Raw genomic sequence first — 12618 nt, 5'->3', positions numbered from 1 at the left:
GTAATCCAATTCATCTGGTTGTGCACAGCTTCCAACTTCTGATTTTCCTTCCTCACCTTCCCAACTGCTGGACTATGACACCATGCCAGGCTTTGTCTTTTTCTTTCTTTCTTTCTTTCTTTCTTTCTTTCTTTCTTTCTTTCTTTCTTTCTTTCTTTCTTTCTTTCTTTCTTTCTTTCTTTTCTTTCTTTTTTTTTTTTGAGACAGGGTCTCACTGTGTAGCCCAGGCTGGCTTCCACCTTACAGAGATCTGCCTCAACCTGGAGACTGTTGGGCATGAGGACATGCACCACCATGCTCAGACAGTCTGTGTTCATTTTATTTTTTTGTTTTCTCTGTGTAGCCCTAGCCATCCTGGAACTTGCTCTGTAGACCAGGCTGGGCTTGAGCTCAGAGGGCCACTGCCTTGGACTCTGGAGCCCTGGGACTTAAGGTGTGCGTCACCACACCCGGCTTCAGTTTGTATTTTTTTTCTTCTTTTGTTCCTTCTTTTTCTCCCCCCCCGCCCCCACTTCAAAATCAGGGTTTCTCTGTGTAGCCCTGGCTGTCCTGGAACTCACTTTGCAGACCAGGCTGGCCTTGAACTCACAAGAGATCCGCCTGCCTCTGCCTACCAGAGTGCTGGGATTACAGGCGTGTGCCACCACACCGGGCTCAGCTTGTATTTAAGAAGGTAAAAGAGACCTCTCCCACAAAACCGTGTGCTTCAGGTAAACTGACCAGCCACGCCAAGATTGGTACTAAATGTCCCTTTTCCTAGGAAAATCCTCAGTCCCAAGCAGAACAGAATTGTCCACCCTCGTTCTAGGCCTCACAAACATTTTGGTTACCTAGACAAGGATTCCCTCTCCCCACCCCCAGCCCCAAGTTCCTGGAAATGTTGGGGGCTGCGGTGAACCGACCCTTTTTTCGTGCTGGCATCGTGCAGTTGTGGCGCTTCTGTTTGTTTCCTTGGCAACAGGGAAAGGAAACCCCCATTTAGGAGGCCGGGGAGGCCCCAGCAACCACACACACACAGAAACACAGAGGCTCACATGTGGCCGCCCACACGCAGTAGCGTGCGTCACCCGTCTTCTGCTCTGCAGCCGCAGGCAGTGAAGGGAGCGGCCCGCCGAGGAGCAGCCGGGAGGCCCGCCCCGATCCAGTCGCTGGAGGACGGGCAATCACGTGCCCCGCCCCCGTCCTGCCCTTTCCGTTCAGTCTCCCCCACCCCCACCCCCGCCCCCGAGCTGGTGCTGCAGGGACTTGGGGTGGAGAGGAAAGCGGGCGCTGAGGAAAGCCTTCCGCCCCAACCCTGATCTTTATTTTGGTCTAGTCTGGTGTGTACTGGAGAGTGGTGAGTGCTGAGGCAGTCCAGGAGAGCGAGAGGCACCCAAGTGGAGGGTGGGGGAGGTGATTTGGAATGCGGACATGGAGCGCCTCCTAGTTAGGAGCTAGCTCCTGGGCACACTACAATTTGTCGTTGGGTTTGGTGCCTGCCTAATGTTTGCAGCTTTCTTATGTCACCTGGGAGCTATGTGGCCTTGGGCAAATCAGTTAAGTTAGCCAAGCCTCCCATTCTTTTATCTATAATGTGGAAATGATGGTGCTTGCTTATGCTCCTCAGAGAGGCTTTTGATTGTGAAAGGGCTGCCAATCCGGAGACCTGATTAAGTGTGAGGTGTGAGTGGACGGGCCACTCTCCTCCAGCTGCACCTACCCTCCTGGCTGGAGCAGCGAGCTCAGCTGCCTCCAATTTCATAGGAAGGGCAGTGCCAGCCTGGCGGTGCACTGGCTCCAGACAGCTGCCCTCTTTGCTCAGGCCGTGAGGTCTAGGCTCAGAGCCTATCCCGGGGAAGTCTGGCCCACCCTGGTCAAGTCTTTTTGATTCTCAGCCCTCAGGTGTCAAGTTTGTTTGTTTGTGTGTTTTCCAGACAGGCTTTCTCAGTGTGGCTTCCTGGAACTCACTTTGTAGACCAGGCCTGCATCTGTCTCTGGAGTGCTGTGTTTAAAGACATGCACCACTACACCTGGCTTTTCACCTTTTTTTTTTTTTTTAAAGATAGTTTCCTGCCAGGGTGATAGCTCATAGCCTTTAATCCCAGCTCTCAGGAGGCAGAGGCAGGCAGATCTCTGTGAGTTGGAGCCTGATCTATGGGACAGTCAGGGCTACAAACAGAAACCTATCTCGGAAAAAACAAAACAGCAACAATTATAGTCTCATTTAGTTTGTGTTGACCTTAAACTTGCTATGTAGCCAAGGATGACTTTGAACTTCTGATCCTTCTGTTTTCACCTCCCAAACACTAGGATTACACAGCTGTGCCACCATGCCGGCTTTCGGAAGCCCATCTATGAAGATCAGGGCTTATTCCTCAGGGTTTTGAGACCTCTTAAGGGAGGTGCAAGGGACTACCAGAAAGGGACTCCAAATGGCCAACTAGAGAGGTTTCTGCCTCTGTTGCTTAATATATTGGAGTTCTGATGAGACTTCATGCAAATGAGAGGCCTGCAAGCTTTACAAATAGCTGTCAATCACCTTTAAGGACCACCCTTGTCCCAGCCCTCCTCTGCCAGAGCCAGCGAGGAGTTTGCATCATTCCTAAGTCCCAGTGGGAACTTTCCCCCTTGATTTTTCCCTGCCAGTTTCTCAACCTCTCAGAGTTTGGGGTTCCTGGCACACCGAGAGTGCAGATAATAATGCTTGCCTCATAAGGTCAAGGTGAAGGTTAGACAGATCCACTTCCACGTGGCCGGGTGCCTGCCACTCGAAGTCACTTGAAGAATGGGTGTGCTCTCCCACTGTAGCTGCAGTGACTATCACTGTGCACACATGATTCATCAGTCCAGCAGTGTTTGGTCATGGACCCTGTAATCAAAGACAGAGTTACGTCAAGGACAGCCCTCAAGAGCTCACTCTGAAGGGATTCCCAAATCAGCACCACCTCTCTCCTCCGGGGAGCCAACCCTTCCCACCTCGTGAGGGAGCAAAACTGCCTTTCCAGTGGTGAGGTTCTGCCTGACTCCTCTCCCTCCCCAGGATCGAAGCCTCTTGTTAAGATCTCAGCCTTGGAGCCAGACTAACCTGTATTAAAATTCCAGTTTTGCTACTAACCATATGACATTAGACAAGTGATTCTTAGATGGAGGTGATGTGGTCCTCCCCTAGGGATATTTGCAGTGTCTGCAGATGTTTTCTGATTACCCTAACTGGGGACAGAAGTACTATTGGCATTCAGTAAACAATATTCTGAGATGCTGGAAATATCTCACTCTGTGCAGTCTCTCCCATGAGAGAGAGTTGCCTGGCTGGAAACAGCTATGGGGCCAGGGTTGACAAGCCCTATGTTACATGGATAACTTAAATTTCTGGGCTTCACTTTTCTTATCTGCACAACAGAACTAATAATGTGTCTGCTTTGCTGACCTGTCCTAGACACATGCGTGAATAGCTGGGTAGCAGCAGGAGGCATTCATCAACACCCCTGCATCCGTCATTATTAGTGCGCCTCTGCAACCTTCTGCCTGCAGCCCTCTGCTGAGCCCACGCCACCCAGTTGAGCACAGCTCTTGCTAAGGCCAGTACGTCTGTTTTGTTGTTGTCTGTTGGCTGCAACCTCAAAATGTCTACCTGCTGCTACCTCCTGAGTAGCTAAAACTACAGGCCTGGGTTACCCCCTGCCCCTCGTTCCTTCGTGTTCTCAATGCTCTCCTTATCTCCTTATCAAGCCCTGTCTAGCAGCTAGAATCCTCTGCTTAGGACTCTCTCTCAGCGTGAGATCCCACCTCCACCTCCCACCTCTCCGTCCTGTCCCTTCATTCACACCTCCCAGTTGCTACCCCACGAGGCCAGGCCACACATCTGCTTTTTCTCATTTCAGACCTCTACACAGAATTCTTCTGGCACAGGTCCACTCCCTGCACCTCCCACACAAGTGCTGGCAGAAGGTAGTAAAGCATGCCCTAGGCTTGCACAAGGCTGTGGGTTGAGCTAACTTCCTGCTGCCTACTTGCTGTCTGATTAGGGGAACAGCAGACACCATGAAGCTTAGGGTTCGATGCTCTCCAACCCATGCATTTATTTGATCCACATTAGAAGTGTCATGAAAACACAAAGATGAGGGTTTTAGAGGGACTGGCTATGTGACAAGGAAAGGGACTAGCCGCACAAGCCTGGTGACCTGAGCTCAAGTCCCGGAACACACACGGGGACAGAAGAGAACCTGTGCCACAAAGTCATTCTCTGACTTCCACGCTCATGCTGTGCGTGTGTGCCCACCTATACACAGCACACACACACAGACACAAAATTAATCATAAAAATCATGTGAGCTGGGTGTGGTGGGGCATGCCTTTAATCCCAGCACTCGGTAGGTAGGCAGATCTCAATAGTTGCAGAAGGGGTACTAGGGTGTAGCTCTATGGGCTGAGTGCTTGCCTCCCAAGCACATAGCGCTGGGTCCAATGTCCAGCACTGTGTAAGCCAGGCACGGTAAAGCATGCTTGTAATCCCAGCCCTTTGAAAGTAGAGGCAGGAGGGTCAGAAGTTCAAGATCATCCTTTGCTACATATGACATGGTTAAGTAAAAGAAGCTCATAGACCATAGACGTGTGAGTTACTCGCTGAGCACTATTTCGCCTTGTACTTTCATGCTCACAACAGCCACCAACTTATGGAATTCTGCCTTTTGTTTACTGTCTTACCTCCACTAAAATGTCACAATGGCAGTTCCAGGAGTGCAGGAGTTTTTAACTGTGTTTTTTGCTTTTCGGTGTTTTTATTGTGGTTGTTGTTGGTTTTATGTGTGTCCGTCTGCCTGTCTGTCTGTGTAAATGTATGTGTGTGTTTGTATCTGTCCGCATGTGTGTATATCTGCAGTGTGGCTGTTCACATGTATGTTTGTCTAGCTGTGTGTCATGTATGTGTGGACTTGCCCGTGTTACACAGCACCTTACTGCTGAGCTCTATGTCCAGCCCATTCTGTTTTACTTTATTTATTTATTTTGAGGCAGGATCTCACTGTGTAGCCCACAATGGCCTGAAACTCACTATGTAGACCAGGTTGGCCTAGAATTCAGAGATCCTCCTGTCCCTGCCTCCCAAGCGCTGGGATTAAAGGTGTGCGCCACCAAACTTGGCTTCCCAGTTCCATTTTTTTTTTAATGTGTTTTATTCATTGTTGAATCTCTAGTCCCTAGGAAAAAACTTGGTACATAGTAGGTTCTCGATAAATATTTGTTTGAACAAGTAAATTCTCCATCTGCACTCGAGGCACATCTGTGGCAGCCCTAAGCTACCTTCAGCAGGGACTTTCCTTGCAGTGTGTGTTACCTGCATTTTCACAGCTGCTTCGTTTTACAGGTGGAGAAAACTGAGATTCTAAAACATGAAATAACCTATCCAAGTTGCTCAGCTAAAAGTGACAGGGCCAGACACATTTGTTCCTTAAAGGACACGGAGTTCCTCTTGTGGACCAGTACACAGGTGATCCAGGCTCGGTCCCTCCTGTCCCTCACAGCACTCCCAGGGTGGGGAGTTACAGAAGGAGGCCAGGTGCACCAAGCAGCACCCTCCTTAAGGCCCTTGGTTGTGATGGCAAGTGCCAAACAATCCCTTAGGCTCCATCGATAGATTCCAGCAGTTCTTCAGGTCTCAGACTTATGAGTTTCATGTGGGATTCATTATCCAGTTTGGAGTTCCAGGCTGTTCTTTAACCACACTTTCTTCTTGGTTTTGATCCTTCTCTGCCAGTGGGAAGAGGCTCCCTTGATGCCAAGCAGGGTCCTGCTGCTGCCCCGAGGCATGGTTTGCAGAACTCCACAGCTTGGGAGCCCAGTCCTCAGGTCTTTGATGGCCATTTTGCTTGTGTGACAATTGAGGACCAGAGAAGGCCAGTTCAGAGTTCATGCCACACATTAAATGAGAGGGCAGGGTTGAGAGCTGTTTGTCCGCCATCATCCCTAGCCTCCCCTTCTCTCTTCTGCAGCTTTCCACATTGATGATCTGTGCTTTCACAGAGGAAGAGCAGATTCAGGTCTTTGGGACACAGAATTAGGGTGGAACACTCAGATCAAAGACTGCCTCTGAAGTTTAGATTTGGGATTGAGGCCATCTTGACTGTAGTGGTGACATAGAGCCTTTGGTAACAGTGCAGTTTGCAGTTTGGGGTGAAAACGCTCCTCTGTATCTTTTCCATAAAATGGGGGTTGGCAGGATAAGAAGGGTTAACTGTGGGTTTGTCACTGAAGCCAGGAAGGGAAGGGGGGTTAGGAAGGGCGGAGGCAGTGGGAACAGCATGAGCCTCAGCCCTCACGTTTCACTCGCCTCTGCTTCTGGGACATGGAGAAGCAAAAGAGAGTCTTCTACTGTTTTTCTGTCTAGGAAGTTGAGTGGCAATGCACAACTTGAGGGTGACTGCAGCGAAAGGAAGCCGTGTCCTAGGTCTCCTCACCTAGATGCATCCTGGGTCTTCACCATACTGCCCAGTCACCCTCACAGAAATAAGAATTCATAGAGCCTGGCTGGCGGTGGTGGTGCACGCCTTTAATCCCAGCACTCGGGAAGCAGAGCCAGGCGGGTCTCTAGAGTCTGAGGCCAGCCTGGTCTACCTAGCAAGTTCTAGGACAGCTACACAGAGAAACTCTACTTGAAAAACAAACAAACAAAAACCAAAAAAATCCCAACTCAAGCCCATAGCCTGGTCAGCCCTGATATCCAGGAACTGTAGGAATTGGCAAGCTAACCAACACCCTGAGTGCTTCATGAGTAAACGGGAAGGCACCATTGCAGCAGAGGAGGAAGGGCTAGTCCAACTCAGGCTAGGGTTACAGCTGTGTAGGAGAGGACTACACAGCTGATCAGAGGAGTCTTTGATGGAGGTTGAAGAACCTGGACAAGGAACCTGGGGGACCAGGGTAACTGTTTTGGGAGATGGTCTAGGCCCACCAATAACTGGCTTGCAGTGGCTGAAGAGGGGGTAGCTTTGCTTTTCTTGCTCCCACTGTTCTCTTTTGCAATGCAACCAGGATGGAGACCCTGCTTTAACTGTCCTCCCCACTCCATCCGTTCCCCTTTTCAGGCCCTTCTTAAAGCCACAAAAATCTGGAACCCGGTGTCCTGGCTATGTGATGAATGCACGTACAGCTCTGGTATCTGTTTTAAATTATCCATTAAAATAAGTACAGTTCTGGAAAAAAGTACAGTCTTGGAGTTGGTTGGGTGGAGTAGGCTGCAGAAAGGGGCTGAAGAGGAGAGATTTCAACAGCCCCTTTTTTCCAACTGTCTCGGTTCAAATGAAGGGGGTGGGAAATGGGAAGGGCTGGCTCCTGGCTTCTATTCTTGGCCATCTCTTGGGGACTAAAGCTTGTGGCTTAGATCTAAAGCCCAATGCCTGTTTTTTGTTTTTCTGTTTTGTTTTAGAGACAGGGTCTCTCTGTGTAGCCTTGGCTATCCTGGTCTCCCTTTGTAGACCAAGCTGGCCTAGATTGCACAGAGACCTGATTGCCTCTGCCTCTTGAGTGCCGGGATTACAGGTGTGTGCCACCATGCCCGCCCAAGCTTGGTTTTAAAGGCAGAAATATAAAGGAATTGTGTCTGTAAAAAACGTCCTTGATCTTTGCACCAAACTTGAGGATATAAAGTAATTCCTCAGTCACCTAAAAACCCAGGCGTTCCTTGGCCATCCCCCTCCCGGCATACTGAAATGCAGCCCTGAATGGGCCGCCCCTGTGCGGGGGAGAGGTGACTCACTATTACTACCGAGGGGAGGGGAGCCAGTGGTGGAAGAGGGGTGAGTCACTGATGGGCGCCATCCTCAGCCCTCCCCCCTCTTCCTTGGCTCCATGGCAAAGCCTGGCCCTCTCCCTCACTTTGCACCTACTTACCCTGGTCTCTCGCCACTACCCTTTGCCCACCCACTCACATTCTTGGCTCTGCCCTTTACTACAGAAGGCCAAAGGCAAGCTTGGAGCTGAAGGAGTTGAGTAGGCAGGAACCAACACTGTGAAGCCCCGGGCCAGAAAGGGGTGTTCTGAAGAGGGTGAGGCGTGGCAGTCCTGGCCCCTCCTCACCATGCCTGCCCCCGCCCCTTTGGGTATGGAATGGCTCCTTTAAGAGCCGTGGATCCACCCCCTGTAGAGGAGGGCCTATTAGAGCCTTTGCCCGGCTGTCAGTGACTCAGTGTTCGCGGGAACGCAGCCTCAGCCTCTACATCAGCCAACCCAGATCCCGAGGTGCGCCAGCTCCCGGCCCAGATCTCCACGCCTGCCAGTGACGAGCTTAGAGCCCGTCGCCGGCTCGCCGTGCCCCTGAGCAGCCTCTCTCCTTCTGGTTGAGTCCCGCGCCCTTCTCGGGACCCCTGCCCAGCGGGCAGCACTGCCACCCTGCCGGCCATGGAGACCCCGTCCCAGCGGCGCACCACCCGTAGTGGGGCGCAGGCCAGCTCTACCCCGCTGTCGCCCACTCGGATCACCCGGCTGCAGGAGAAGGAGGACCTGCAAGAGCTCAATGACCGCCTGGCTGTATACATCGATCGCGTGCGCTCTCTTGAGACGGAGAACGCAGGGCTGCGCCTTCGCATCACCGAGTCTGAAGAGGTGGTCAGCCGCGAGGTGTCCGGCATCAAGGCGGCCTACGAGGCCGAACTGGGGGACGCCCGCAAGACCCTTGACTCTGTGGCTAAGGAGCGCGCTCGCCTGCAGCTGGAGTTGAGCAAAGTGCGTGAGGAATTCAAGGAGTTGAAGGCACGGTGAGTGAGGCCCGGCTGGCACCGGGAGGCAGCAGTAACTGGCCACTTAGTCCTCTCCCTCCCCGGAACTGCTTCCCGCGGGTGACTGGCAGTGCCAAGGGGAATAGTTAAGATAGGACACAGAAAGGAGGGAGTCTCTATGACAGAGTAGGGGATTGTAAAGACCGGCGGGGCCTTGGGATCACGTAGGTTTGGCGACAGGGCCCCACTCTGTCAAGGTGGGACTTTACAGCCATTTGGAGCTTGGGGGATGGGCCGAGAAACGCAGAACTGGCTCTACCAGGTCTTGGAACTCTCAACACCCAGGACACATCGGAATGGGTAAAAGGGTTTCACTAGAACTGTCTTGGCAAGTTTGGCACTTTGCCAGTTTTGCCCAATGTGGCTCTGAACACATGATGTCCACTAAAACATAGCTCCCACAGTGACATTTGTCCAGTGGTACTGTAGAGAGGTCATCAAGGCAGCATGGCTCCCTTCCCCCGTGGCTGTGTTAGCATGACCTTCTCCTGGTTCTTTCTAGGAGTTGGGAATGTCTGGACTTCTCCTAGACTCTCAGGCCCACCAGAAAGTACTCCAGAAGATCTGTTCCCCTGCAGATCCCACAGTCCTTGGCCTGCCTGGCCTAGGAATGCAAGGGGGCGGGGGAGACTGGGCACAGAGGCTAATGGCTCAAGAAATTCTGTTATGCCTGGGTCTGGGACACCCGAATCCCAGCCCTCTCTGCGTGGTGACTTCAAGGTCTGGAAGCTTTGTCCTTTCCTCTCTCAGCCAGTGAGCCACTTTCATTTTCCTAGCCAAGCCAGACTTGACTTTGGCCCATCCTCTCAGCTGCTGATGATCTCGCCTTATTTAACTGCTGGAATACAATGACATTTTTGAAATCCAGCCGTTAAGGAACTGCAAACCACTCCCTCTCCATCCACCCCTGCCCCACCCGGCTCCACCCTACTTGACTCCACCTTCTTTGTAAAAAGGCCTTCCAAAGCCTGGAAGTTTAAGGCCTTTCTCCTAGTCTCCCTTTGGTTCCCTGCTCCTTGGTCCTTTCTCCTATGCTAGACTCAAGCTGAAGAGCATTGAAAGTGCTTGTGGATACCCAAGGGGCTGGTAGCTCTTTTTTCTTTTTCTATCATCTCCCAAAACCCACTGTGTGCCTGTGGTTGGTCATTCTACCCCATCCCTATGTGGTGAATATGGCAAACCCATCACCCATTGCTTTCTCAAGTGTAAATGGGAGTTGTGTGAGCAGATGGGTCCAGCCTCTCTCTCTGCTAAAAGGACTGGCCTGTCTTCTTTCCATCAGGGATATGAACAACTTACCAAGAAATACTTGAGGCAAGCTAGAGGAGCATAGTAGGTTATCTAGTGAGCTATCTAAACTAGTTAGATCAGTCACCAGAGCTCTTGCAGATCCCTGTGAAGAACTTGTGTAGCAGATCTGGGGAGAGTGTTGATGGGAAACAGGTCAGTAGAGCCTATAGCTTGTTTATCTTCTGCCTCCTGGTGCAGCTGTCCAGGCCTGGACACCAGGTGGTGTGTGCCGGGGCCGGGTGCGGTGTGGACTTTTTATAATTTAGCCACCTGCCTCTAGTCTTTACTGCTGCTAACTGAGGAGGCTGGGCTTCCGGAATGGAGGTGGGCACCACACTCGTCCAGGCTGGTGGAGTGGAGGCCAAGAGAACTGAGGCAGGCCGTCAGCCCTTCTCTGGCCACTGTAGGAAGAGGCATGGCTGCTGCTCTTTTCGTGGCTGTTGAGCTCAGGCTGAGTTGGAGAAATGGCCTGAACAAAGTTTGGGGAGGAAGACAGGCATTGTCCAAGTCTTCCCACCAGGCCAGTAGGGAAAGGTGACCAGTTTAATGTTTAATTAGAGCTCAGAGTTCAAGGTTAGGCTTGGAGTTAGACACAACTGTCTATGAGACCCTGTGACAATCTTTGGCACAGCCCAACCAACTTGAGTCTCTCAACCTCACTCACAGGCTCACAGATCCCTTCTTTTCCAGCTGAACTGTAAATTTCAGAGAGAAAACAAAACAACACTCTCCTTCCCTCTTTCACCCACTTCAAGAGGTTAGACATGTTAGCTTGGAGAAGGGGACAGTTGAAAGCCAGGGGAAGCTCACCCCAGGCTTAGGGCTGGGTCCGCCTTACTCCCAGCAGGACAGCTGCATGAATGACTCAGAGGCAGCCCCTCCTGCCCTATGGCTTTATAAGAGACAGCAGGAGACAGGGTGTAGGCCACAGACGTTGGCGCCTCTGTCCTCTCTTCAGCATCCTGGGGTCCCTGTCCTGCCTCCCTCTTTAGGTTTATTTAAGTGTGTGAGAGAGTGTGTATGTGCATATACGCCACAGCGTACATAGGCAGAACACACATGGGGAATTTGGTTCTCTCCTACCTAATGTGGGGCTTGAGGATTGAACTCATGTCATCAGGTTTGGCAGCAAGCACTCTTACCCAGAAAACCTTCTTGATAGTCTCTTGTCTCCTTGCCTAAACCTCTGATAGTAATTCTAGCACACAGGAGGCAGAGGCAGGAGGACCACCGTAAGTTTAGGCCAGGCTAGCCTTGCTTACAAGGTTAGCCAGGGCTATGGTGGGACCCTGGCACAAGCAAAGCATAACAAAACAAAAGCCAAGCAAACAATAGGATGCAGGCTGGACTGTATATATTATTCAACTCGCTGCCCTCTTGCTTAGTGTTCAGTACTCTGTTCTTTGTGAAAAATGACACAAATGGAGGTCAGAGGGTCATGTGCAGGAGGTGAATCTCTCCTTCCACCACACAGGTCCAAGGGGTAGAACTCAGTTTATCAGGCTGGGTGGCCAGTGCTTTTACTCGCTGAGTCAGCTTGCCGGCCCTCAGTAAACTATCTTATTTTTCTCCGGATCCTTACATTTTGTATGTGCATGAGTATTTTGCCTGGATATGTGTTTGCACACCACATGCATGCCTGGTACCTGTGGCGGTCAGGAGAAGGCATCAGCTCCCCTGAAACTGGGAAACTCCCCTGAGCTGGATGGTTGTGAGCCACCATGTGGGTTCTGGGAAATAAACCCGTGTCCTCTGCAAGAACAAGCACTCTTAACCACTGAGACATCTCTCCAGGCAGTCCCGCAGCTTTTTTGTTTGTTTATTTTTTTGGAGACAGGGTCTGATTTTGTAGCCCTGACTACCCTGGAACCCCATATGTAGATTAGGCTGGCCTCCAACTTACAAAAATCTGTCTGCCCCTGCTTCTGGAGTGGTGGGACTAAAGACATGTGCCACCATGCCAGGCCATCGCCTACACTTGTAAGAACGGATAACTAGTACTAGAGAGGTGGTCCAGCAGTTCTGAGCACTGACTGCTCTGTAGAAGACGTGAGTTCAGTTCCCAGCAACATGGGCAACCTACAACCACCTGTAACTCCAGCTCCAGGCTGTCTGACACCTTCTTTTGGTTTCCACAGGCCTGTGGGCACCACACAATATACTGTACACACACACACACACACACACACACACACACACACACACCTGTAATTTTTTTATTAAAAAAAAAAAGACTGAGGGAGGCAGAGGCAGGTAGATCACCGTGAGTGTGAGGCCAGCTTGGTTCTACAAAGCAAGTCCAGGACAGCCAAGGCTACACAGAGAAACCCTGTCTCAAAAAACCAAAAACAAACCAAAAGAAAAAAAAAAGGAAAAGGAAAAAGAGAGAGAGACTGGTCAAACCTGGAGCCACGGTTCTGAACCAGCAATGTACATATAAAATTAGAGTGGCATAAGAACTAGGGTGTGGCTCTGTGGCACAGCGCCTGCCTAGCGCCCCCAGGCTTGGATCCCTCTGATCCCTATCACCACACACACACACACACACACACACACACACACACACACACACACACACACA

The 12618-nt window shown here is 51.2% G+C and overlaps 1 protein-coding gene across 3 annotated transcripts in view; it reads left to right on the top strand.

Moving 5' to 3' along the window:
* The first annotated feature begins 1259 nt into the window (after nt 1-1259).
* The window catches only part of Lmna (lamin A/C), a 27765-nt gene continuing 16406 nt past the window's right edge, over nt 1260-12618 (top strand). The window contains exons 1-2 of one of the 3 annotated variants that reach the window (XM_055625376.1): nt 1260-1336; nt 7928-8726. In XM_055625376.1, the coding sequence (XP_055481351.1) occupies nt 8371-8726 (356 nt within the window). In that variant the 5' untranslated portion in view covers nt 1260-1336; nt 7928-8370. Of the gene's footprint in view, nt 1337-6555; nt 7129-7384; nt 8727-12618 lie in introns of those variants that run through there. The other 2 variants (XM_055625373.1, XM_055625372.1) reach the window with 2 other exon arrangements.

Source organism: Psammomys obesus, unplaced genomic scaffold (assembly GCF_907164565.1).
Source record: "Psammomys obesus unplaced genomic scaffold, mPsaObe1.curated_primary_1811, whole genome shotgun sequence".
NCBI classification, from domain to species: Eukaryota; Metazoa; Chordata; class Mammalia; order Rodentia; family Muridae; genus Psammomys; species Psammomys obesus.
This window is presented reverse-complemented; position numbering and strand designations above follow the sequence as displayed.